A 25,065-nucleotide genomic window follows, 5' to 3' on the forward strand; every position below is an offset into this window, starting at 1 on the left:
ACAGCGGACAACCATTGAACCCCAAGGAAAATGTCTTGGGCAGACCATGGAACAGTTGTCAGCTCTGGTATAATCGCAGCTTTTGATGTGTCACTCTGTCAATGTTGCACGGGGCAGGGTTGTGACAGAGCACAACGATTCTGAGAACCCTCCCATCACCTCTGAATAGGGAGCAGAGGAAGAATCTCAGAGAGTTCAGATGAGGGAGAGCAGGTGACGAGGAGGGGGATTCCACTTCACATCATCCAGTCATTTATCACAATGTGGCACTGAGGGACACACGCCTGTGATGAGCTGCACTGGTGAGTCCATTTACTTCTTTCCCTGACATTTAAAGTGGCTAAGAAATGCTTAAAGTTAAACCACCTTCCATTACTACACTGTGCTACATACAATATTCACAGTTTTGTGGACCTGTCAAGGGTTTCCTGGGCTGATCATTATCAGTCAAGCATCTAAACAGATTCAGCAGTTCGTAGTCATAAAGGTCACCCTGCACCTGAACCCATCACATTTTTACTTCTGACTCAGATTTGCTTTTTTTTGGGGGGGGATGCGAGAGATTACAATAGAGGTATAGTTCAAACTCCTTCAGGGGAAAAAGAAATTAATGCTTGGTTACAAAAAATGACCAGCATTCTTTGAAATTCTGCTACTAGAGCTATTCTATGATTTTCTAACATTTGCTTGATTTCTGTTGCTCATTATCTTATACTCTAGCCATTTATTACAACCTGTACCTGTGTATGGTGTTTTTTGCAGCCTGCGGACTTCAGATGACAGGTAAAGCTTTACTTTGAAAAAAAAATTCTGTACAAAATAATTTTTTCATAAACATGTATGCATGGATTGTTTAGGAGTCTATGTTAATGTCAATGGGAGAAGGACAGCAGGGGGACATCTTCAGTATTGGTTTATCCAGACAATAGTGGTCCGCTAGAAAAATCCAAGTGGACCCATTGAGTTCCCTCTAATGCCGTGTACACACGTCCGGACTTTCGACGGACTGAACCCCGGAGGACTTTTTCACGGACTTTCGACGGAGTTCCGACGAAACGGACTTGCCTACACACGATCACACCAAAGTCCGACTGATTTGAACGTGATGACGTACGACCGGACTAGAATAAGGAAGTTCATAGCCAGTAGCCAATAGCTACCCTTGCGTCGTTGTTGGTCCGTCGGACTAGCATACCGACGAACGGATTTTTCGACCGGACTCGAGTCCATCGGAAGGATTTGAAACATGTTCTATTTCTAAAGTCTGTCTGATTTTTCGACAGCAAAGGTCCGATAAAGCCCACACACAATCAAATTGTCCGGCAGATTCGTTTCGTCGGACCTTTGCTGTCGAAAAGTCCGATCGTGTGTACACGGCATTAGAAGTTCAAAAGCCCCATAGATATCTAATAATTTCCACAATTTACCATGACCAGCCAGATGAGGCGAAATCAAATCTATAACCATCTTGACCCTCTGTCTGGCTTATTAAAGAACGTAAAAAGTAATAACTCATATCAGCTAATCAATAATCCTTATCCATCCATAAACTGATAAAAGCATAAATCTGATTGGTTACTATGGGTTACTGCCATATACATATCTTCGCTGTTCTTGGCACTGCATTACAAAATCAGTTTATTACAGGGCAATGCTCGGTGCAGGACCCCATGACACCTCAGTAAGGACCAGTGTTTTGTTGAATTTTATTTAATAGTTATTACACTGTAATGTGTAATGTTTATCTTTTCAAAATGTGTATAATTGTGTTTTTTTTTTACATACACCTGCTCTGGTTTGTTTAAGATTTATTACTACTATAAAAAAGACGATTTGGGAATATTTATATAAGCAAAGTTGACCTTTAGGTCCCTTCTACCTGGGGCGGGCTCCCATTGGATTCTGCCTGCTCAGCGGGTAGTCTGTCCGCTGATCCCCGCTGTGCAGACGGATGGCTGATCCATGTCCGCTCCGCTTATGGACATGTGTCTGTTTACACCCACCGCTCCAAAGAGGAGACTGGAGGGTCGGATCGGGTCTGCCTGAAAAGTTAACAGGTGGACCCGGGTCAGTCCACTAGTGTGAAAGGGGCTTTAGACCTGTCAAAGATGCCCCTACACAATACGTAGCATCAGTTTATTTATTACAAATTTTCATACAGTGCTGACAATTTACGTATATTTTTATATACTGTACATTCACATTAGTCCCTGCCCTCAAGGTGCTTACAATCTAAGGTCCCTCTATCTCCCATACATACTACACTAAATTTATTTAGGCTTCAGTTAACCTACCAGTATGTTTTTAGAGTGTGGAAGGAAACCAGAGTACCCAGAGATAATCCACACCAGCAGGAAGAACATGCAAACTCCATGCATATGGAGTCTTGGCTGGGATATGACCTGATGACTCCAGTGCTGCAAGGCAGAATTGCTAACCAACAAGTCACTGTGTTTCTCTGTAATGTTGGAAGTGGGTGGCCATATACTGATTGTCTTACCAAGAACAATAGGCCTTTCTTCAAACAAGGTGCTTTCTCCCCTCTCCCGGGAACTGCTGTGATCTTTTTCCCTATTTATATGATGGGTGTTGGGGGTCACAAAAAGTCTTCACGGAAAAAGGAACATCAGGCCACAAATTGCAGAGTCATTTTTATACATCCAAAGGTCTATAAGGTTTAACAGTAACCCTACATGGTTCAGTTATCATAAGCAATGCTCAAAAGGATCCCATTGCTTGTCTTTACATGGGACGTTCTGAAATGTACATCTGATCTACTACAAAAGGCTGCGCTTATAGCCGGCCATAGATGGACCGATTTTCTTTCCTGGAAAATCGCTCTATTCCCCCAACTACACAGTCAGTGAATCCCGTGGAGCTATTGTGTTCTACCGGCGACGGGGAGCCGTTCCAGCTGGGAGAACACACAGTGATTATTGCTAGCGGCAATAATCGCATGACAGATCCGACAGGCTGGTTGTATCCAAGTTGATTGATCAATCAACATTGGTACACTCAGCCTGCCCATACATGGGTCGAATCTCAGCCAGTCCCTGATGAACCAGCCGAGATTTGAAATGTTTATGGCCAGGTTTAGATCCCTATAGGAAAAAAGTTTAATGCTGTAGATTACTGTATAATGTATTGTGGTTGCCCAGGAATGAGCAGTTGTTGATTACAGTGAGATCTCCCACCAGGAGGTCATTTACATTTGTGAGATGCTGGTTAGAATAAGATCTGCTGAGAGGAAGCTACACTTGGGGTGAACTGTCAGAACACAGCTGTTGTGACATGTAGGCATAAGTGCAGAAGCTGGTCATACACTAGTAGAATTTTGTTTGAATTTTTCTATTTTAAGAACATTTGTTGAATTTTTGAATTGTTAGTAGGGTCAAATCGACCTTTGTTTTCCACTGCAGTGATGAATTTGAAAGAGCAGGAAGGAAGTTTTTTTCTCGAACAAACAAATTTCTAACAGTGAATGTGGTTTTTGTTCTGAACGGTCTATTCATTCCAAAATCGATTGTTAAAAGCAAACAAGAGGTTGAGGTACTTTCAAACGACAATCGTCAAGTCATTCTAATGTATGACCTGGCTAGTGTATAGTCAGCTTTAGTCTGTAAAAGACAAACATTCTCATCATTATCTTAATTTTATAGTCTATACCAGGGATCCTCAAACTGCGGCCCTCCAGCTGTTGTAGAACTACACGTCCCATGAGACATTGTAAAACTCTGACATTCACAGACATGACTAGACATGATGGAAATTGTAGTTCCTGAACAACTGGAGGGCCATAGTTTGAAGACCCCTGGTCTATACAGACACCCTTAAGCCAGCCATAGATTATGTGATTTTCTCTTCTGCAACCCATGAAAATTGCTAGATTCCCCCATCAACACAGTCTCCTGTGGGGAAAAATCTCCTGATGAGCCATTGTATTCTCCCGGCGGAGAGCGCGGGGAGCCTTCCCTGCCGGGAGAACACATGGTGATTATTGCTAGTGGCTATAGCCGCTGACAATAACCACATGAAACGTCCGACATGATGGTTGTACCTAAGTCGATTGATGGCACTGATTGATCAGAATTGCAGACTAATCTGATCCATCCCAGGAGTGCTGCAGAAAGATGGGGTAGAAGACTAGGAGTTTTAAATCCTTGGACCATTGCACTGGTTGCATTGGCACTGACCGGAGGGTAGAGAGCGGTGTACGGTGTTAGTATACCTTTTAATTTTTTCTGAAAATGTGAACACTTTAAAATATGACACAATGTGCTTGGCCATTGCTTTTCTTACATTAGTTATTTGTTTATATAATATATATATATTATATATTTACAATGTAGCGCACACAAAAGGCCTTCAGGCTGAATGCAGCCCGCCAGGCCATTTCATGTGGCCCTCGCACCCAGGACTTTTTTTCAGTTGAAACCAAGCACATTGTGCATAGCACACCCCTAAACCCTGCAGTCTGTATGTAGTACACTCCCCAACCCTGCACTCTGTACACATTGCACCCCTGAACTCTGAACTCTGTACAAAACACCCCCATAAATCCTGCACTTTGTACATAGTGCACCCCTGAACCCCGCACATAAACACACTTCTGGTTTTTATTGACCCTTTAAGATCCTCCCACTGGTAGTACAATTTGGCCACACCCATAATGCTGCTACGGCCACCTATGAAATTAAGTTCGACATCCCTGATGTGGCTATTAAAACACACACTACCAAAAAATTAGGCAATGCTGCCAAGTTACAACTGTAAAGGTGGCAATAGATGGATTGACATTTTATTCCAGGTGTGGCCATTGCAGTTGGACAGAAGTTGATCTACCAATTAACTTCTGTTCAACCTCCCTGAACGATATAAAAGTCACTCAATCAATGGCTGCAGCGCTGCTCTGTGTATTCTGACAGTGGGGGAGTCTCCCCAGTCCCCACTGTCAAAATACAATTGTGCACTGTGGAGGATTCCCCCAACCACCTCGAACGTGTGGATGGAGGAATCGGTTCAGTTTTTTTTCTGCTGGTTGAACAAAGTAAACTGAACCATGTATGGCCAGTTTTAGTGCCAGTTTACTGTTATTGAAATTCTATGCGGACTTATGCAAATTCCATGCGGATGTCATGTGAAAAAGCATAATTTCAAATAAAGGCTATTCATATGAATGCAATCTATACACTGGGGGGGAGAACCTCTGGGGGAATCTAGGATGGGAAAGGACCTGGGGGTCCTAGTAGATGATAGGCTGAGCCGCTCAGCAATGGCATTCAATGCCAAGCTGCTGCTAACAAAGCAAACAGAATATTGGCATGCATTAAAAAGGGGATCAACTCCAGAGATAAAACGATAATTCTCCCGCTCTAGAAGACTCTGGTCTGGCTGCACCTAGAGTATGCTGCCCAGTTCTAGGCACCAGTCCTCAGGAAGGATGTACTGGAAATGGAGCGAGTACAAAGAAGGGCAACAAAGCTAATAAAGGATCTGGAGGATATTAGTTATGAGGAAAGGTTGCGAGCACTGAACTTATTAGAGGGGATATGATTTCAATATATAAATACCGTACTGGTGACCCCACAATAGGGTTAAAACTTTTTCGCAGAAGGGAGTTTACCAAGACTCGTAGCCACTCATTAAAATTAGAAGAAAAGAGGTTTAACCTTAAACTACGTAGAGGGTTCTTTACTGTAAGAGTGGCAAGGATGTAGAATTCACTTCCACAGGCGGTGGTCTCAGCGGGGAGCGTCAATAGTTTCAAAAAACTATTAGATAAGCACCTGAATGACCTCAACATACAGGGATATACAATGTAATACTGACATAAAATCACATACATAGGTTGGACTTGATGGACTTGTGTCTTTTTTCAACCTCACCTACTATGTAACTTTGTGGGAACAGTTTGGGGATGGTCCCTTCCTGTTCCAACATGACTGCACACCAGTACACAAAGCAAGACATGGATGAGCGAGTTTGGGGTGGAGGAACTTGATTGGCCTGCACAGAGTCCTGACCTCAACCTGATAGAACACCTTTGGGATGAATTAGAGTGGAGACTGAGAGCCAGGCCTTCTCGTCCAACATCAGTGCCTGACCTCACAAAGGTGATTAATAACTTAAAGCATTGAACTGTTATTTTTCAGACAGCTGTAATTAAAAAAAAAAAAAAAAAAAAAATATATATATATATATATATATATATATATATATATATATATATATATATATATATATATATATATATATATATATATATATATATATATATATATATATATATATATATATATATATATATATATATATATATATATATATATATATATATATATAGTTGGCAGCTAAAACTATGTTATCATTGAACCATTAATGAACACAAAATAAAATGACATTACAACCCAGCCTGCTTCCTCCACTACCTATTGAGAAGTATACTTCTCTATATTTCCTGTACATTTACATCTTGGGAAAGAACGTGACAGAACTACAAGAAAAACCTCAAGTCTGGTTAGCTCTCTACATTTTGCAAGATGAGCAAATTATATGACTGTACATGTGGACCACATACCTCATCTGCGTGAAAGAATCGCGTGTTTTTTTTTTTTTTTGGAAAAATATCTATGATTGCAATGTGTGACAGTTTATTAAATGTATTTGTTTGTACACAGTCAGGTACCGTACAGCTAGCTATACATGTACAGATTTTTCTTCTTTTATCCTGCAGATTAAATGAGAGAAATCTAATGGATTCTTCTATTGAGGCTAAACAGAGTGGATGGTGAAACCTCTCCTGCCAGCTATTGTATTCTGACAGCAGTCAGAATACCCAAACAGTGGCTGCATCTGATTGGATACAACCACTTTTGGGCCAACAATTTTGCACCTGGCTCCTTTAACAAAATGCTAACAAGGTCCCCCACAGCTCGAATTTAGGCTGATTTAGCAGGAATTGAACACAATTTGTGCCTTCAATTCGGTGGCTGCATTTGTTTTCTTTTTTTAGGCTTTTTTCTTTTTCCTTTTACCTGGTGATCCTGCCAGTAACACACTTTCCACCCTAGGGTGTCTGCATTCTGGATGAAGTAATAAAGCAGACACCTTTGGACAGCAGCATTGTCAGTCTAGGACAGGGGTCCTCAAACTACGGCCCTCCAGTTGTTCAGGAACTACAATTCCCATCATGCCTAGTCATGTCTGTGAATGTCAGAGTTTTGCAATGCCTTATGGGACTTGTAGTTCCGCAACAGCTGGAGGGCCGTAGTTTGAAGATCCCTGGTCTAGGAGGAGGGCAGTGATAGATTAGCAAAATTAGATGGACTTGACTACAAATTCAAGTTGAACTCCAGCTCACACTTTAATAACTGTTACAGCAAATGTTTTTTTTTTTCTTTTGGGCATAAAGGTTTTACATAAATTAAAATAAACTTGTAAGCAGGGTTAATACCCCTTTTAGTAAGACCCCTCCCCTGGGTGTAGTTGATGGGCGGAGTATATGTGGGGAGGTGCAGCGTGGCGTGGCTGCAGAAAACACTCAGAGTCCAGATGCAATAACAGAACTATATTGTAAATGTAGTTCAAACCAGTTCAACTACCTGGCAGGAAGTCAACCTGACCGGGTACACTCACAGTATGTTGCAGCAAATAGTGTGGCAGCAAGTCTCGGATGCACCAGCAGTGTCTGTCTCAAGGGTTGGAACGTGGCCTGGCTGGCCTATGCCCAAATGGGGAGGTTTCCAGGAAGGCTAGCGTGTCCCTGCTCTTTCTCTACTCATCTGGAATCTCTACTGCTAATACTGTCCCTGACAGATGGGTGACCTGTTCCTACACTACCTAAATGCAAAATGCACACCAAGCCAAGGAGCCAGGGTTTTAAATAGACTCTGCCTGACCCAAGATGGCCACCAGAGTCACATGGGGCTACAGCATCCAACTGGATAGCTTTCCCAGTGGCCCAGGAAACCACAGAGGAACCATGTTCTTCTTGACTTCTTCTCCCTCTGCAATGCCACTGCAGTTGAGCACCACTTGCAGTGGAGAAAGTAGACTGCACCTGCCTACATATATACCCCTTTAAAGGCTGGAGTTGGTGGAGTCCTAGTCAGAAGGATCATGAGAACAGGTTACCCTCTGACTTGCGCTATGTAGGTTTGTAACCTGGAAATGTGAGGGCCCTTTGGGGCTAGACCAACAAGAGCTGTTGGATGGGGGCCCACACTAGGGGAACTCTTGATGGAAGAAGAGAGGGAGAGATGGCTGGACTGAGTTCAAGTTTACTGCACTGAAGTTTACTGCATACCTCCCAAATTTTTGAGATGGAAATGAGAGACACCTATTAGCACAAGTATGTAGGTATAGGACACTCACCCTGCTACGCCCCCTTAAAGGAGAATTATACAAAAAAATAGCTAGTTAAACCCACAAGTGCTTTTTTACTACTATTTCTTCATACTGGCTTTTGAAATTTACAAATTCAGCAATTTAGAAATTGGAGGAAAGGTTTAACACTGTGAAACACTTTTTGAAGGATAAATACTGTATTTTATATACAACTATAAAGATCGCACCAAAAGGAGGGACAAATGAGGGGGAAAGAGGGACAGAGGGACATTGTTCCAAATCAGGGACAGTCTCTCGAAATCAGGGACAGTTGGGAGCTATGTTTACTGTACTGCTTATCTGAAGTGTGGATTTGAAGAAGTAGCTATACGGTAGTAGTTGACATGCTCTCTCATAGTAAACAACATTTAAAGGCTATTCGTGTGGACATTCTTTTATTAGTCAAAGTAAGCCTCAGGCCAGGAAAATGTGAGTAACAAGATGGCGGAGTCTCTCCCTTTACAGGTGTGTGGATACCCTAGCCGAATCAAAAGCGGGGTGAAGCCCTTGGCCAGCTTGGTGGGAACTGGGGGAAAATCAGGGCTACCAAAAGGCTAACCACTGTACCCCTGTACAATGGTCTGACAGAGACAAGCTACCTCCTCCATTAAGTTGAGTTCCTTCATTGAATACACTGCCTGTAACACAATCTTTGAATGGAGGAGAGAATCCTGTAACTGGTCAGACTCTCCTCCATTCACAGGTGGTTCTACATGCAGTGTAATCAGTAAAAGAACCTTTCTAAATGGAGGAGGAGGATGAAAGAGGAGGCATGTCCCCAATGGATCATCTTCAGGTTTCATGTACACTAGCAGCTCCTAAACTTGAGTTTAGGAGCTTTTGACGTTTTTTTTTGCCAAAGCTCCTAAACTCAACTCCATAAAAGCCTATGGGTCAATGTACACAGAGGCTTTTAGCAGCGTTTAGGAGCTGCTGCGTTAGGTGAGGTTCAACCTCCTTCTCCTGCCCACAGGAGAATCGCGTTCAGGATAGGAACGTTTTGACCGCTGGAATGGAAAAAACGCAGAGTGCAGCAAAATCATGCCACATTTTGCATTTTTCCACGGAACCGGTAAATGACAGCCAAGTGTACATGAAGCCTTAGTGCAGCTGAGCTTGAAGACCCAAAGCTGTTAACTCCCACAGTGCCGAAAGCTCAGCGGCAGGAATAGGACAAGACATCCCTGCAGTGAAGCCTTCTTCAGAATCCAGCAGCCTGCACATCGTGGGACATCCTTTATTACAGGTAAGTAATGTACCGGTAACTAAATCTGTAGAGAGAAAAATGTTTTTTATCCAAACGCCAGATTTAAAATCGTGATTGCCTCTAGAACCAATAAACTGTTCAGCGCATATTTTAGTAACCAGCCAGTTAGATCTAAATGCCTGTTCCTCATGTTTTCTGTAGGTCAATGCTTCATCCTAGTATTAGGATGACAGCCTTGGAAAATTCACTTCTTTTTTTTTTTTTAAGTCAGCAAATTGCAGTTGGCAGCCCTTATATAAAAGCCTATGCTGAGGCTTTCATGCTTGAATTCCTTAGGAAAATGCTAGTTCCCTGGCTGCCTCTGGGCCCAGTATTTAGTGAGTCACGAGCTTGGTTCAAGCATGCAATTAGTGAAAGGAAGAACTCCTCATCTGGATGCTTTTGGATCAACAAAACAGCCAGGAAACTGGAATTTTCACAAGAATTCAGCAATAGCCATCTGAATGCAGACTTCTCCTAAAGAACAACAGTTTTCTGTCATGTTAATCCACTGCTTTTCTTAGTCACTGACTTGGAAAAAAGCATACAGATAAACGTCACACACTTGCATGATCTGCATGCTTGTTCCAGATCACCATGTAAAAAGACTGAACAAAGAAAATAACACCACTCGAATGCCCCCCAAACCTGTATCAGTTGGATCATGGGGATTGACTGGTGCAAGACACACAGGATCAACTTGTAAGGCTCTAGTAGACCTCAATAAAATGGTGGCATCTGCACACAGACACCGACTCCCTGTTGCATGAATGTGAATACGCTGAGTAGAAAATGTCTTGAGCTCCTGCTCTCCACCTGCAAAGAACTCAGATGCATTTTGCCCTTTTTTGGGGCTTCTATGCTTAAGTCCAGAAAAGGGTGAAACTCGTCTATACAGGTGGAGAGCAGGAGCTAAAGCCATCTTTTACTCAGCTTATTCGAATTCATGCAACAAGGAGTTGGTGCGTGTGTGTAGACGGCTACCATTTTGTTGAAAACACTGAAGCCATACATAGCCAGGCATCTAGCATTTTAGACAAATGCTTGTGATGTTCGTTTAACAATTGTTTTTTTAAATGTATTCCAAGGTGTTGTGGTTTTATATGGCAATGCATAGGGTGCCACAGGCAGTAATGATCACATCATCTAATATCACCTGATAGCTATTGGACTGTAAGCTACTGTGCTTATTACATCCCAGGTAAACGCTACACTGCCTGCTTTCTTTATCTTTTTTAACACAGTATTTTTTTTTTTTTATCTTATGCACCTAACTTTTTAAAATGAGACTACCATAAAGTTAAATAAAGATAAATAACAAACTGACTTAGAATTCACTTTTAGACTCGGATAGTTTCTGGCCTGCCAGTGAACCTGTCTACTGTGTTTGCTCAGTGCTGGTTGTTAATTCGGAGGACCACACTCTTTGTGCCTCCTGACTTTACATGTTCTTGTAAAAGATGCAGCTGTTAGAGCTGTGAAAGAGACTTTTCCCATAGCAGGTCTTGTGTCTGTGGGTGGACCGTTTGTTCACCCTAAGCAGCTTTTCTTTTACGTAGAACAAACTAAAAGCTGTGACACTGTGCTTTTATTACAAAAGTGGACGACTGTTTGCTTACCACCATACAAGCCAGTCTGTTTGCACTAGCATTTCCATCGCCCTAATGGTGGGTCAGTGGGTTCAACAAGCCAGACTGGAATGATGAAGATGATCACCTATGGTCACAGCTATTTAAAGTTTGGGTGAACATTGGGTGGCTTCTGGTAATTAGTGAGATTAGTCTCATGTAATAGCAAAAAAAAAATATATATATATATATATATATATATATATATATATATATATATATATATATATATATATATAATATATATCCATAATCACATATACATACAGTAGATTCATATATAGGTGGCATGACAGATATACTGTATATACCATAGCTCCCAACTGTCCCTGATTTTGAGGGACTGTCCCTGATTTGGAACAAAGTCCCTCTGTCCCTCTTTTACTCCTCATTTGTCCCTCATTTAGATCTGATCTATATAGTTGTATATAAAATGCACTTTTTATCTTTCAAAAAGTATTTCACAGTGCTAAACCTTTTTCCAAATTCTAAACTGTTGCATTTGTAAATTTTAAAAACCAGTTTAAAGGAATAGTAGTGGTTAAAAACAGCACGTGTGGGTTTAACTAATATTATTTTTTTTTGTAGAATTCTCCTTTAAGGGGTGTGGCAGGGGGGTATTTCCTATGCCTACATACCATTGCTAATAGGTGTCCCTTGATCCCATGTCAAAAAGTTGGGAGGTATGATATACTGTGAAAGGTTGTATGTTTAAAGATTTTAAAGCCTAATTATTCTATTCAGTTTTCTTTTATAGTTATACAGTAACTACCTGAGTCTGACCACACTGTCCTGTGCACTCTGTGATCTAAGGCTAGGTTCAAGCTTATTCATGCTTGTTTCGTGTTCACATTGTGACTACGCCAGCCCATTCATTTGAATGAGCTGCTGTACTAGAAAGAAACATGTCTTAAAGCGGTTGTATCCCCCGCTTGGTGATTTTTACCGATGGGTAAGCCTATAATAAGGTTTACCTGTAGGTAAAATAAATATCGCCCTGCATGCAGCCACCGACGTCAGCAGCGCATGTGCTCTGAAGGCCACTCACAGCGCCAGAGCCAGTGAACCTGGAAGAAACGCAGAGGGAACATGTCAGCTCCCTGAGTGGTGACCGGGGGTGGTGCGGGCGCTTCGTTCTAAGGTAGGTATTTCATAATGAAATAGTATGCTGTGCATACTAGCCTGTTATGCCTTTGCCTTAGGCTACTTTCACACTGAGGCATTTTTCAGCCGCTTTAGTGCTAAAAATAGCGCCTGTAAAGCGCCTGAAAATTACTTCACCTGCGGCCCCAGTGTGAAAGACCGAGTGTTTTCACACTGGAGTGATGCGCTTGCAGGATGAGAAAAAAAGTCCTGCAAGCAACATCTTTAGGGCGATGCGGGAGTGGGGTATACACCGCCCCTAAACCGCCCCTGCTCATTGACATCAATGGGCACTGCTGCCGAAGCGCCTGCAAAGCGCTTTGCAGGAGCTTTTAACCCCTTCGGGGGGTTAAAAGTGCACCACTAGTGGCGGCAAAGCGCCGCTTAAACAGTGGTAAAGTGCCGCTAAAACTAGCAGGGCTTCACCCCTACCGCCCCCACCGCCTCAGTGTGAAAGTGCCCTTACAGGTGTTTTTTTTTCCAGGGCATACAACAGCTTTAAGAAGTCCTCAAACCTCTGTTAAAAACCGTGCCATACAGAAATGCATGGTGTTGCAGCACCATGCGGTTTTGTGTGTGCAAAAACACAAGTAACACAGGTATTTTGCCAATATATGGAGGTGCTAAAGAGCAACATGTGGTATGTGAACCCCTTGGAATTAATTGTTTTTCTGTAATAATTTCCCATGAAATGTGATCTGATCCACATTTAAAGTAATTGTAAATGATCACTTTGTAAAACAACACATTCCGTGGTGTTAAGGTCTGGGCTCTGACTGGGCCACTCCAAAAGGTGCATTTTCTTTTTTCTGAAACTGTGGTGGATTTATTTTGATGCTTTGGGTCATTGTCTGGCTGGATCCCCCAACTTCTACTAAGCTTCAGCTGGCAGACAGCCACCCTGACATTATTCTGTAGGATAATTTAGTAAACTTGGGAATTAATTTTCCCCTCGATGATGGCAAGTGGTCCAGGTCCTGAGGCAGGGAAGCAAGCCTAAATTATGATGTTCCCTCCACCATACTTCAACATTAGGATGATGTTTTGATGTTGGTAAGCTGTGCTCTTTATGCACCATACATAGTGCTGAGTATTCTTCCCGAACAATTCAACTTATGCATGAGTTCCCAGCCCGCACATATGTAAATCTAGGCTAAAGCTGGCCATACACCTTAATATTTATCTCACTTAGCCAAGCTTAAGCTGGCCATAGATGGATCGAAACGCAGCAAGTTAACAGGGACTGGCTAAATTTTGATCCATGTATGGCCGTTCTCACTCAAAAGAAGTCGATCCAACAGTCTGACTACTGTCAAAGGGGAATGCAGGGAAATTTTTATCAAACAGCCAATGGGCTGCAGCTGCTGATCGGTGTATTCTATAGGCTCGTACACACGATCAGAAAACCGTACAAAAAAATACCACTTTCGAGGCGATATCAAATACAATAATCTGATCGTTAGTACACAGCTTTTGTCCTAAATTTTCCGAAGGGACAAACACAAAACTTTTTCTCGTACGATACCAGATCATACGATTTTCATTTAATCAGTATAGTTTTCATCCCAAAATACAATACAAATACATTACATCACTTCCTAATTATTTTATGTTGTACGAGAATTTTCATTCTTTAGTAACCTATTCGTTTTCGATATGGAGACAATATCAATGGCACAGAAGGGAGGACTCCTCCATCCACCTTGTTTGTGTGGATGGGGGAATCCTTTTTTTTTTTTTTGATCAGCCCGCTCATCTATAGTCATCTATAGTCAGCCTTAACAAGAAAAAACACTTTATTCCACCATCCATGCTAAAAGGTTGGATTAATCTGTAGTTCTGGCTATTGTATTCTGACAGTGGAATACCTAAATAATGCCCGCATCTGAGAACTTTCTATAAAATGTACTTTTGTAGAGGATGGATGGTGTCGACAAGGTCACCCATTGAAGAAATTTCAGTTGATTCAGCAGGACTCATTAAAAAAAATGTACATTTTTGTGTGTGTATGTATACCTTTTATAGACATACCGAGAATATCTAGACTATGGTAAATACTTGAGGGATTATGATGACATTGTACAAAACCTTACAGATGATCTGGTAGAAGATAATACTGACTGATCAGACAATACTGACTGGTAGGCCTATCAGTGGTGTTTTTTAACAGGGTGACTTGGGGTTTATGTGTGCTCACCAGAATATGGACCTGGTTACAGAACCTTTGCACCTCAGTCTTTTGTCTTGAATACTTTTACTCCAGGCACCAGAATGGACCATATGCGCCTCATTCAGTTCATTTTGTCCATCCATCAGTGATGGAAAGCTTAATTAGCCTAGACAATGTCTTCTGATAGTAATCAATAGCTTAGTATTTTGGGACTTGGTGCAGTCACAGCAGGGTAATGTACCATGGCTTGATGTACAGCTGTGCATGAGTTGTGCTGTCCCATAGGAAAAGGCAGCTTTTGTAGTTGCTCAGTACATCTGTGTCATTCACTCTTAATCAATAATCACATTTCCATTTTAATAGTTATTATACTCATACAGTTTACTGTTATCCATACATACTTTGGTCGGGACATGTACAGTGTTTCACCACTTCTCTATTTTTGGAATTTGCTTTGTCATAGAATGTCAGTGACTCTTGGTAAGTTTCCACAATGTGATTCTGCTTCTTCCCAAGCTGGTCCCTTATTTCATCACTTACAAGATAATTCTCTTTTGGTTTTTGAAGTATTTTCTTTTGCTGTATTATTTTCAATTGTAAATGGAATTACAGTTGAAACTAGGATAATTTAAATGCCTCTTTTGGTATTTTTTCTGTACACTATAAAAGATCAGCATTTTTTGATAAAACACACACTACAACCAAACTAAAAAATGCAATAAAACCCTCCAACTTGGTCAATAACCTCTCTTTTGATCCCAGCTCAAGAAAATCTATCTACTAGCTACACATACTCACCTTCTCTTTGCTCACCCACAGCTCCATTCTGCCATCTGGAGCATTTATAAATACCTAGTATATCTAGGTGTGGGGATCACGTAATTCATTCATCTTCACCTAGTGCTTAATGATTGGCTGCACAGGGACCTAGTGCTGTCACATGGAGGCTAGGAGAGAATCCAGAGGGGCAAAGGAGGTATAAGCAGCATGGAGGGCAAACATTTAAATTAGCCTGTCCACTCTAATATACCATAGTTGGTCCTAATGGTGATTACACTCAGGAATGAAAAATAACTTTATCACAAAGGTGGTTAAAAAAAAAGAGATGTTTACTTTAGATATACATTTGTTATGTTGGAGGGCTGTAAAAAGAATAATGGTCCAGATATTTAAAGAGACACTGTCATTTTGCCCATTCAAGGCCAAAGTGACAGCGACTTCTGATAGTCTGTCTCCCTAGCAGATTATACTCATGTTCCTTCATGCCTCCTTATTCAGTTGAGGCCCTTGGTTTATTGCTCTAACATAGTTGTGTTTTTGGGTATGGGTGAGCATGTCACCTCATCCTTGAGAGAGTGGTCAGACCTAAGTGGCCTGAACACTGCTCGTGTGTGTGTGTGTGTGTGGGGGGGGGGAGGGGGGTAGACTCCACCGTCCAACACTGGAACTTGCCAAGGATGTACTCCTGCAGCTGGGAAGTGTAGCAAAGGAGTGCAGATTGTTGAGTATGACTTGCTGGGCAGGTGGGCTACATAACTAGACACTTTCACTTTGGCCTGAATGGACAAAAGTTTCTCTTTATGTTACCCATGGCAAGTTTTTTAAAAAATGTTTAATGCTATACAATTTTCTTTTTTTAACTGTTGTGATGTCCCTTCTCCAGGTAAATAATGGACGTTCTTATGGATTTATCAACTCATTTGGCCTCAACAACATGGACCATGCAGACTGAAGAAACAACTCCTTTGGAAACAAATATATCTACTGCACCTCCTTTCAATGGCTGCCAGATCCAAGATGGAGTACTATCCTCAGTGCTACCAGCGGTGTATTCACTTGTTTGCGGTCTTAGCCTCGTAAGCAACATTCTGGCTCTCTTTGTCTTCTGGACAAACTGTCAAAAATGTACATCAATGGTCATATACATGAGGAACCTTGCCATAGCTGACCTCCTCCTTGCCCTCTGCTTGCCCTTTCGCATTGCCTTTCAGGACAATACTGGGCCTTTTCTCCTGTGCAAGATAATAGGTGCCTTTTTCTACTTGAACATGTATGCCAGTATTATGTTCCTGAGCCTTATCAGTATGGATCGTTACCTTAAAATAATCCGGCCTTTACAACAGTATAAAATCCACAGTGTGTCTTGGAGCACCCGAGCCACTCATGGTGTCTGGTTAATCAATGTGGTATGCATAGCACCCTTCCTGTTTGAAAATAAAAGTGAGGAACCCTGCAGTCAAAAGTGCTTCCACTTCAAGAAGAAAGGAATTGTGGCAGCTGCAATCAACTTATCAGCAGTTATTGCCTTCTTTGTCCTTCTGTGTCTTTTTGTCTATTTTTATGCAAAAATCTCAGCAAAGCTCCACCAAGCCACTTTGGGAAGAAACCAGCCACAGACTAAAAGGAACAGCAACCGGGCCATGAGAAAGTCTTTTATTGTCTTGATTATATTTATTGTGTGTTTTGTTCCTTATCACCTGGTACGTGTGCCCTATATCCTATCTCAGATCGATACTATTCCCAGCATGGCCTGGAAACAGACATTGCATATCACTAATGAATTGGTGCTGTGTTTGTCCACATTCAACAGCTGCCTGGATCCTGTGATTTATTTCTTCTGGTCAGACAGCTTCAAAAGGGCTGTAATTTGCACCATTCAGGGAAAGCTCAAACTCATTATGAACAAGCAGGACAGAACATCCTACTGCAACAGATCAGTTACTGATATGTAAGGCCAAGCTTTGCTGCTGTGTTTACAGTCTCCTTCTATGGAAGCACCTGTTTCTCCTGTAGGGGATGGTGGCATACAGAGGAATGGTGTTGTTTACAGAAAAGAGTTATTGCAACCTTTCCAGGCATCACAGCATAATTATTATAAGCTTTCCTGTACGATATAATTACTTTTTCATTGCTTAAAGGAAGGGGATAACATGAAAAATAAAAATCCTCTTTGATTATGCCCCTTTCCTAGTTTGGGTAGAGATTTCCCAACTTGGCTCAGTGTTATGTCAAAGCAGTTTTCCTTAAAGTGGTAGCAAAGTTAACAAAAATTTTTAAAAATTAGTCTCCCCAGCAGGTTTAAGCCATAATGTGCTAGTATGTATCACATACTAGCACATTATGTCAGACTTGCCTATAGAATAGATCTCTCCAGTGGTGCCTCGTCACCTCTGACAGGGGTTCCATCTTCACGCTGTATTCCTTCTGGGTTCGCGGGCTCCCTTTGAATGGCTGAGCCATCATGACGTGGGGCAGCACGAGTATGTCGTCTCTTCTGAGCACATGCGCCGGTGACATCGCCAACTGCTGCTTACTAGAATATCTCCTAAATGGTGCACTTTTAAAAGATTTTCATTTTACCTACAGGTAAGTTTATTATAAGCTTACCTGTAGGTAAAAATTGGTAACTACCACTTTAATTCACTTACTTTCCCCAGATCTTGATTGTGAATGGGTGTAATGTGTATCTGTAAATATATGCTCTTAAATAATATATCTAACTCCATATTATTGCAATAAAGTCACTATACAAATGGACATAGCAACACAGAAACACTGCACTATACACATTCTATACACATTCAGTATGTCCTAAGACCCCATACACACTATTAGATTTTCTGCAGTCATGCAGGCCCTTGCACTACATGGTTTTGGTAAATCTGAAGACAAAAATCTGCAGAAAATCTAATAGTGTGTATGGGGCTTTAGTCTTTCGGGTTAAATGATGCTGGGCATCGTTCAACCCAGAAAACTAAGAACAAATAGTGGTGAAAAGAGATCACTGTGGGGAATAAGCACTGGAGAGGAGGTGAATATTGGAGCCAAAGCTGTTTTTCTTTCTTACACCTGCTGTGGGCAATTGACCAATGTTTTTGCATTGATAGTGTAACAGGCTATATCATGGAACAATGACATGTGATACCGCAGAATTTTGGGAAACTGACCATTTGCTTTTTTTTTTTTTATCCATTGCCAACAGCAAAAACTTGTTTTATATAGGGACATGGAGGTGTGTGGCCATAGACAAGCATATAAATGAAATCCACTGCAATATATAAATAATAATTTGTGAAAAAATTATCAATATTCAATGTATTGCTTTGTCTCAAAAGTTTCTTTTTTTAAATACTGATTGCAATAGTTTGCAATGTTACATTCAAAAGCCCAAAGACTGAATCGTCTCGATCCCATATATCACAACATTAGTGAAACTTGAGAAGGACAATCCTTTCTAATATTTTGAAGATCAATATTATTATATCTTATCACCTGTTCAACAAAAACAACTATACTTAGAGCCGGTTCACACTGGGACGACTTGTCAGGCGACTTAGCCGCCTGACAAGTCGCATTCCATTCTGTACAATGGAACCGTTCTAATAGGAGCGACTCAAGTCGCTCCGACTTAGAAAAAGGTTCCTGTACTACTTTGGGGGCGACTTGAGGCGACTTGCATTGACTTCTATATAGAAGTCGTTTTGCAAGTCGCCGCTCCTGTCGTGTCCTGGGTCGCCTGAGGCAGTCGCGCTGCAAGTCGTGCTGCCTTAGTGTGAACCGGCTCTTAAGTAACCATTAGTTTACTTGGGCAAGAATCTGCCCATAGGCAAAACAAAACAGACAGTAAAAAGAAAGAGAAGAAAAATAGGAAAGGACATACATAAAGAGAAAAAAAAAAAGGGGGGGGGGGATGTCACAAGCAAATCAATCTATTTCTGTGACAATCTATCTGGGAAGCCGCTATTTTAAGTCAGTCGCATCATGAAGTTTATTTTTAAGAAAGATCTCAGAATGTCAGAGCCCAAAAACTCAATCCAATACCATATCGTCATATGCTTAGGATGATATTCATGTATGTTTGCTGTTAATTCTTCCATTCTCCTTAAATGATTCAGCTCAACTACCCACTCTTTAATAGTAGGAGCAACATTGGTATTCTAGTGTCTAGGTATGAGTATTCTAGCTGTGGAGAGGAAAAAGCGAAGCAGCCCTTTTTTAGTCTCTCCCTTAGAGCCCGGATAGATAGACAATAGAGCCATTTCTGGAGATTTCTGATATGGCATACCAGTAGCAATAGAGCAAATTTGGAACACAGACTCCCAAAAAGTTGTAATCCGGGGGCAAGTCCACCATATGTGGATCATTGTGCCTTTATCCCCCCCCCCCAGCACAAACACTTTTCAGGGTAGATTGAAGATATTCTATGAAGCCTCACGAGGCATCTATACCACCTGGTTAATATGTTATAGTTCTTTTCTTGTTTATGTTGAGAGACTAGATTTAAAGGTTAGAAGGAATTACTTTTTCCAATCTTCTGTGGTAATACTATGGCCCAATTACCTCTCCCAATCTTTGATGCAATATGGATAATTGGGGAATGCACGGGATAACAATATTTCATAGATTTTAGAAATAGTGTGAGAGCACTCTGAGAGCCCTGTGCAAAGAGATTCAAATCGAGTTAATTGATGAAGTGAAGTGACCCCTTGTTCGATAATTGTATATACAAATGCTGAAGCTGAAAATAGTGAAGCCAACAATCTGGGTAGTTACATTCTGCAGTTGCTATTGTATTAAACGATTGTAGTCCCTTAGTTGTAAGCGCTTGTTTAATCGGTGAAGGGGCCAGAGTTATCCATTGTAGGAACCTGGTTGACAATAAACCCAGCTGGAATTCTGGATTACCCATAATTGGAGTAAATGGGCCAGGGGTTGAAGAGATACCTAGCTTTCCGATAGTTAAATCCCAGACTTTTAATAATGATTATGCCAAAGGTGAAAGTGTTTGTCTAGGGAGGCAAAATTTAGGCTTAATCTGAGGAAGAGAGGTCAAGGGGACCGATGTTATTTGTTGCTCAATAGTTACCCACTGTTTAGATTTACCATGATAAAACCAATCCACTATTTTAATCAGTATGGATGCTATATGGTATAGTTCCATATGCGGTAAACCTGCTCCCCCCTTTGTTTTCTGCTTTACTAAGATGTCATAACGGAGCCTAGCTGTAGAGTTCGGCCAGAGATACCTTAGTAAGCTAGATTGTAGCAAACGGAAGAAAGCACTCAGGAGCATTTGATATAAATATAAAAAGTGAATATCCCTCTTATATATCACCATTCTCCCTATCCATGAGGGTTTCCCCCTAGCCCTAATCTTCAGTTTGCTAATCACGGAATTCAGCATAGGCAAATAGTTCAATTCATAGATCTTTTATTCTGTAGGGGCGATATTAACACCTAAATATTTAAGAGAATGGAGTTCCCACTGAAATGGCAAATTGATTTCCAATGTTTCTTTCTCAGTTAGCGGTAAGGTGATGTTGAGACACCTGAATTTTGTTACATTTACTTTAAAAGTGGAATTCGAATTGTTCTAGTTTATAAGAACTATTGCCCACCTGAACTATGTGGATAGAGGAATTAGACCATAGAGCCATCCCCAGATGTTCAATAGCCAAAATGTATAGGTATGGTGATTGCAGACAGCCCTGGCGTGTCCCGTTAGAAATATTAATGTGCCGGGAGAGTTTTCCGTTAATCCTTATCCTTGCAGATGGAGCGCTATATAAGGCCATTTTTTTTTGTATGAATTCCACCGGGAGACCTACTTGTTTCAAAGATGCTTCCATAAACCTCCAATCCAAGCGATCAAAGGCCTTCTCTGTGTCTAATGAAAGAAGACAGTGTTTTTTTTCAGGCATATTGTATCAGTAAGCTTGTCTTTAAGATATTGTCCCGAGCTTCCCAACCCTACCTAATCTAAGCCTATTAAAGAAGGGATCACAGTTTGTAGACGCAAAGCTAAACTTTTGGCAAATATTTTTTTTGTCTCAAAAGTTACTCCCATTGTTTTAATGCGTGTTCCGTGAAAATGTTCTATTTGCATTATTACCAAGACAATAACTGCATGAATTATTCCTTTTGGCATTAACAACAATTTACAGACTTTCCCCTCATGTATGAAGTGGAGATGCAGCATCCAGCATTAAAACAACTTTACAAACTATACTTTACAGACACTGCATGATTGTTTAGCATTTTAGAGTCTCTCATAAGAAACAGTGGAACTCCAATATGACATTTTAAATGTTACATTTTATTTTAAATGTTGCATTGGCAGATATGGCCTTGACAGCATGATATTGACTTATTTTATTTAGTAGAAAAAAGTGCAATGATGTTATGCAGTATGCAAAATTAGGCCCCATTCGGACATAGTTGTCCTGGTGCATTGTGTTAAAGCAAGTCTATTAACACATGCATAATACATTTTTTTTTTCACCTGTTAACATGCATTGCAATAAGGCAGCTAGGACTCTAGGACAACATATTTAAAGAGGCACTGGAAAGTTTTAAAGTTGTAAGGGTAGTCATATGAAAGAAAACTTCAAACAAGCTTAATAGCTCTAGCGAGGCAGCTCCCACACAGCATGGCTGCCAGCGATGGGCACCCAATAGTAGCTAAAAAAATTAGGAATACAGAAAGACAGCCACTTTTAAGAGCAACACAACCCCCCCCCCCCCCCTTTAATCAGGGCTCTGATCAGGTTCACCTAAAACTTACTTACACCCACCTACCTCCAGGTCCATCCAGCTCCAGAAAAAAAACAAAACAAAACAGTAAAGGACGGCATCTTTTCCCATTTTTTACGGTCTGGATCGGAGCAGAGTCTATTTGCACCGGGCCCCCGATAGAGCTGACAGGAGTCCACCTGTGTCCCCTGGGCAGAAAATGAATGGGCACGGATGTGATATCTTAGGCTTTGATCAGCCGGGGATCTACCCACAGATCCCATGTTGATCAGAGTGGACTCTGCTCTGTGTGAAAGGACCCTAATACAGATCTGTGAGGTCACCGTCCACTGTCTTGAGTCCAATTAAATCCTGTGTTGAGCCCTGATGAAGAGGGAGTGGTGTTGCCCTTAAAACGCTTTGGCTGTTTTTATATGACTTATTTACTAACAATTAAAATTTTCTTGGACTCTTTTATTCAAATGATTGGGCTGGCAACGGTCAAGCTCCATTTTTGGAAATACAGCACACGCAATGCTATGCACTTCAACTGATGTGTGTTGTTGCTGGGTTGCCTCAAAATGAATGGCACTGCAATGCACTAATGCATGTAATACATTGTGTATTGCACATTACCGCAAAGCTCTTCACTAGTAGGGTGTAAATGGGGCCCAAATTAGATTCCTTCCCTAAACTGGGCTGAGTGCAGTGAACTGAACTCCATTACTCCCAATCTTCTGGAATGAGGAAAAAGGACACTTTTTAGAAAAAGCACACACATCTGCCACCCCCATGCCCTTCCTTTACACAGAACATGAATAATTAATGCTAAAACTACAATTTCTGTAGTTTAAAGTAATTCTTTATGGATGAGAGACTGTCATGAGAGTAAAAAGTCATTCACACTTCTTCAGTAATTGTAGCAAAAGATTTCTCTCATGATAAGTTCTCTTCAAAAAAGCACTATATCTGAGAGGTGCCACAGCAGCATATTTCACCTGTAGTAGCAACCTAGGTAAATGTTTAGTTTGTGATTCTCAGGACTGAAAACTGTAGGAGAGCTTGTGGGTTGGTCCACCAGTAGTACAAAGTTGAAGATAAACCCTTTAAAGGGTTAGTTTACCTTTTCCCCCAAAAAAGTTTTTTCACATGAAAAGGTGAACTAACTCACAGCATCCTCCCTACCCACCTCAGTCATCGCTGCACTCAGCTCTTTGGATAATTATCTTTTACTGCCCAAGCTAGCTGATGTAGTGGTACTGGCATTTGAAAACCGGACCCTTCTTTCTTCCTTCAACCTTCCTGGTCACTGTCCTGGAACAAAGAAGGCTTAGGGAGATTCTCATTGGTCAGTGTGGTCACGCACCGATGCTGACCAATGCCCATTCATCATTGCAAGCATTATGATGCTACACAGCCTTCGGGTTGTGTACTGCATTTCTCAAATGCACAGACCGCTACACTGGCTGGCATGGGTGGAAGAAGATAATCATCAAAGGAGGTGAGTGCAGCGGAAACTGTAAGGTTGTGGGGTGGGGTTAGGGGGGATCTGGACTGTTTCAGTTTTGTAAAAAGCTGAACTACCATTTTAATTACTGATTTTGCTAACTCTTGAATTGAATATTTGGTTGAAGCTACTTACAAAATGCCACTTTTTTTGACTCCTACAGAGTCTCTGCATTAATTAAAGGGCTGTTATATAGTCCTGATGATACATTTTAAACTTGTGATCTTTGTGCATAATATTTGTTATTGTTTTGTAATTGTTTTCTACTTCAAATTTGTTTTTTTTAATGAATTAAATATACATTTGTAAAAGAAAGTGTATTCTTTTAAAACTTCTTTCAAGTTTTCCAGCTTGTAATGAATGCAATGATATATTTTACACATGCTGTAGATTTATATAGTGTGTCCACTACTGGCAATTTGGCAAATAGTTTTTTACACATTGGAGCTCAGATTCCCAGGTGATGCAGACAATATCCCTGGTTTTACTGCTCTCTAGCTAATATTCGGTACATTACTGGTGATCATTTATAAAGGCTGGGACAAATAAAACTCAAGCAAAAATAAGGAACGGTTAGAAAAAACTGGCATTTTTTCCCAGCGCTACCATTTATCTTTTTTTGTGGTGAAGTAAAGAGGAAATATGTTTATTTATACATCTTTTTTTTTTTTTTTTTTTTTTAGTTTTAAAATTGTTTATTGAGGCAATAGGTTAAACATCAACAAAGTTTTTCCCACACAGGGGAAAAGGGCAAATATAAGGTTTTGAACATATAGATACATATATAAGTGGAATTCACTTGAAAGTCTCTGCTCAGTAAAATTTGACATCCGGAATTTCCATATAGAACTAATAAAAAATAAAAAATTCCTCATGTTCCAATTGAGCATTTTTAACAAAAGTCCAGTTGCCCCGGTGACCAGACACCCCGAATCGGGATCATGCTGTGTCTGGGTCCTCCGGGCTCCAGTTCCCTGCCAAAAGGTAGTTTCCCAACGGTACATGAAAAATGATACAGTGCCAAACATTTAAGTACTTGAAAGTAATTTTACAGTTTAAGATTCAAGATCACCGCGTTCGTGTCTTATTCTGAAATATATATCTTTTTTTTCCTTTTTTTTTACAAACTTATATATTCTTGTAAGAAAAATAACATCTTTAAAGTAATAACCTAAAAGATCTTAATAGGCATATGTATAATCCTGTATCTTCAATTTCATCTCCCACCTTTCTGACTCAGTGGGAGAGGGAGCATCAAGAGAAATTTTATTTTACTTAATAAAATAATAAAAAGTTAAGGGAAAGGAGAGAAAAGAGAGAAATATTAAGAAAGGGGGAGAGAGAGATATGAGATTATTGAGTGAGGAAGGTTTACCAGATCCTTCGAGGAGAGCCGTGTTGGGTTGTCAGTTAGCCGGGCAGGGAAACTTAGTTGGCAGAATGAGTAGCTGGTTTAGGGATTTAGAGAGTCACT

The 25,065-nt window shown here is 40.8% G+C and overlaps 1 protein-coding gene across 1 annotated transcript; it reads left to right on the top strand.

Annotated features, from left to right (window-relative positions):
• Positions 1–188: 188 nt before the first annotated feature.
• LOC141107968 (probable G-protein coupled receptor 34) lies at positions 189–23,906 on the top strand. Its single transcript, XM_073599075.1, has 2 exons — positions 189–302; positions 16,236–23,906. The coding sequence occupies exon 2, from the start codon at positions 16,243–16,245 to the stop codon at positions 17,302–17,304; it is 1,062 nt and encodes a 353-aa protein (XP_073455176.1). The 5' UTR covers positions 189–302; positions 16,236–16,242; the 3' UTR covers positions 17,305–23,906.
• Positions 23,907–25,065: the final 1,159 nt, after the last annotated feature.

Source organism: Aquarana catesbeiana, linkage group LG09 (genome assembly GCF_042186555.1).
Source record: "Aquarana catesbeiana isolate 2022-GZ linkage group LG09, ASM4218655v1, whole genome shotgun sequence".
NCBI classification, from domain to species: Eukaryota; Metazoa; Chordata; class Amphibia; order Anura; family Ranidae; genus Aquarana; species Aquarana catesbeiana.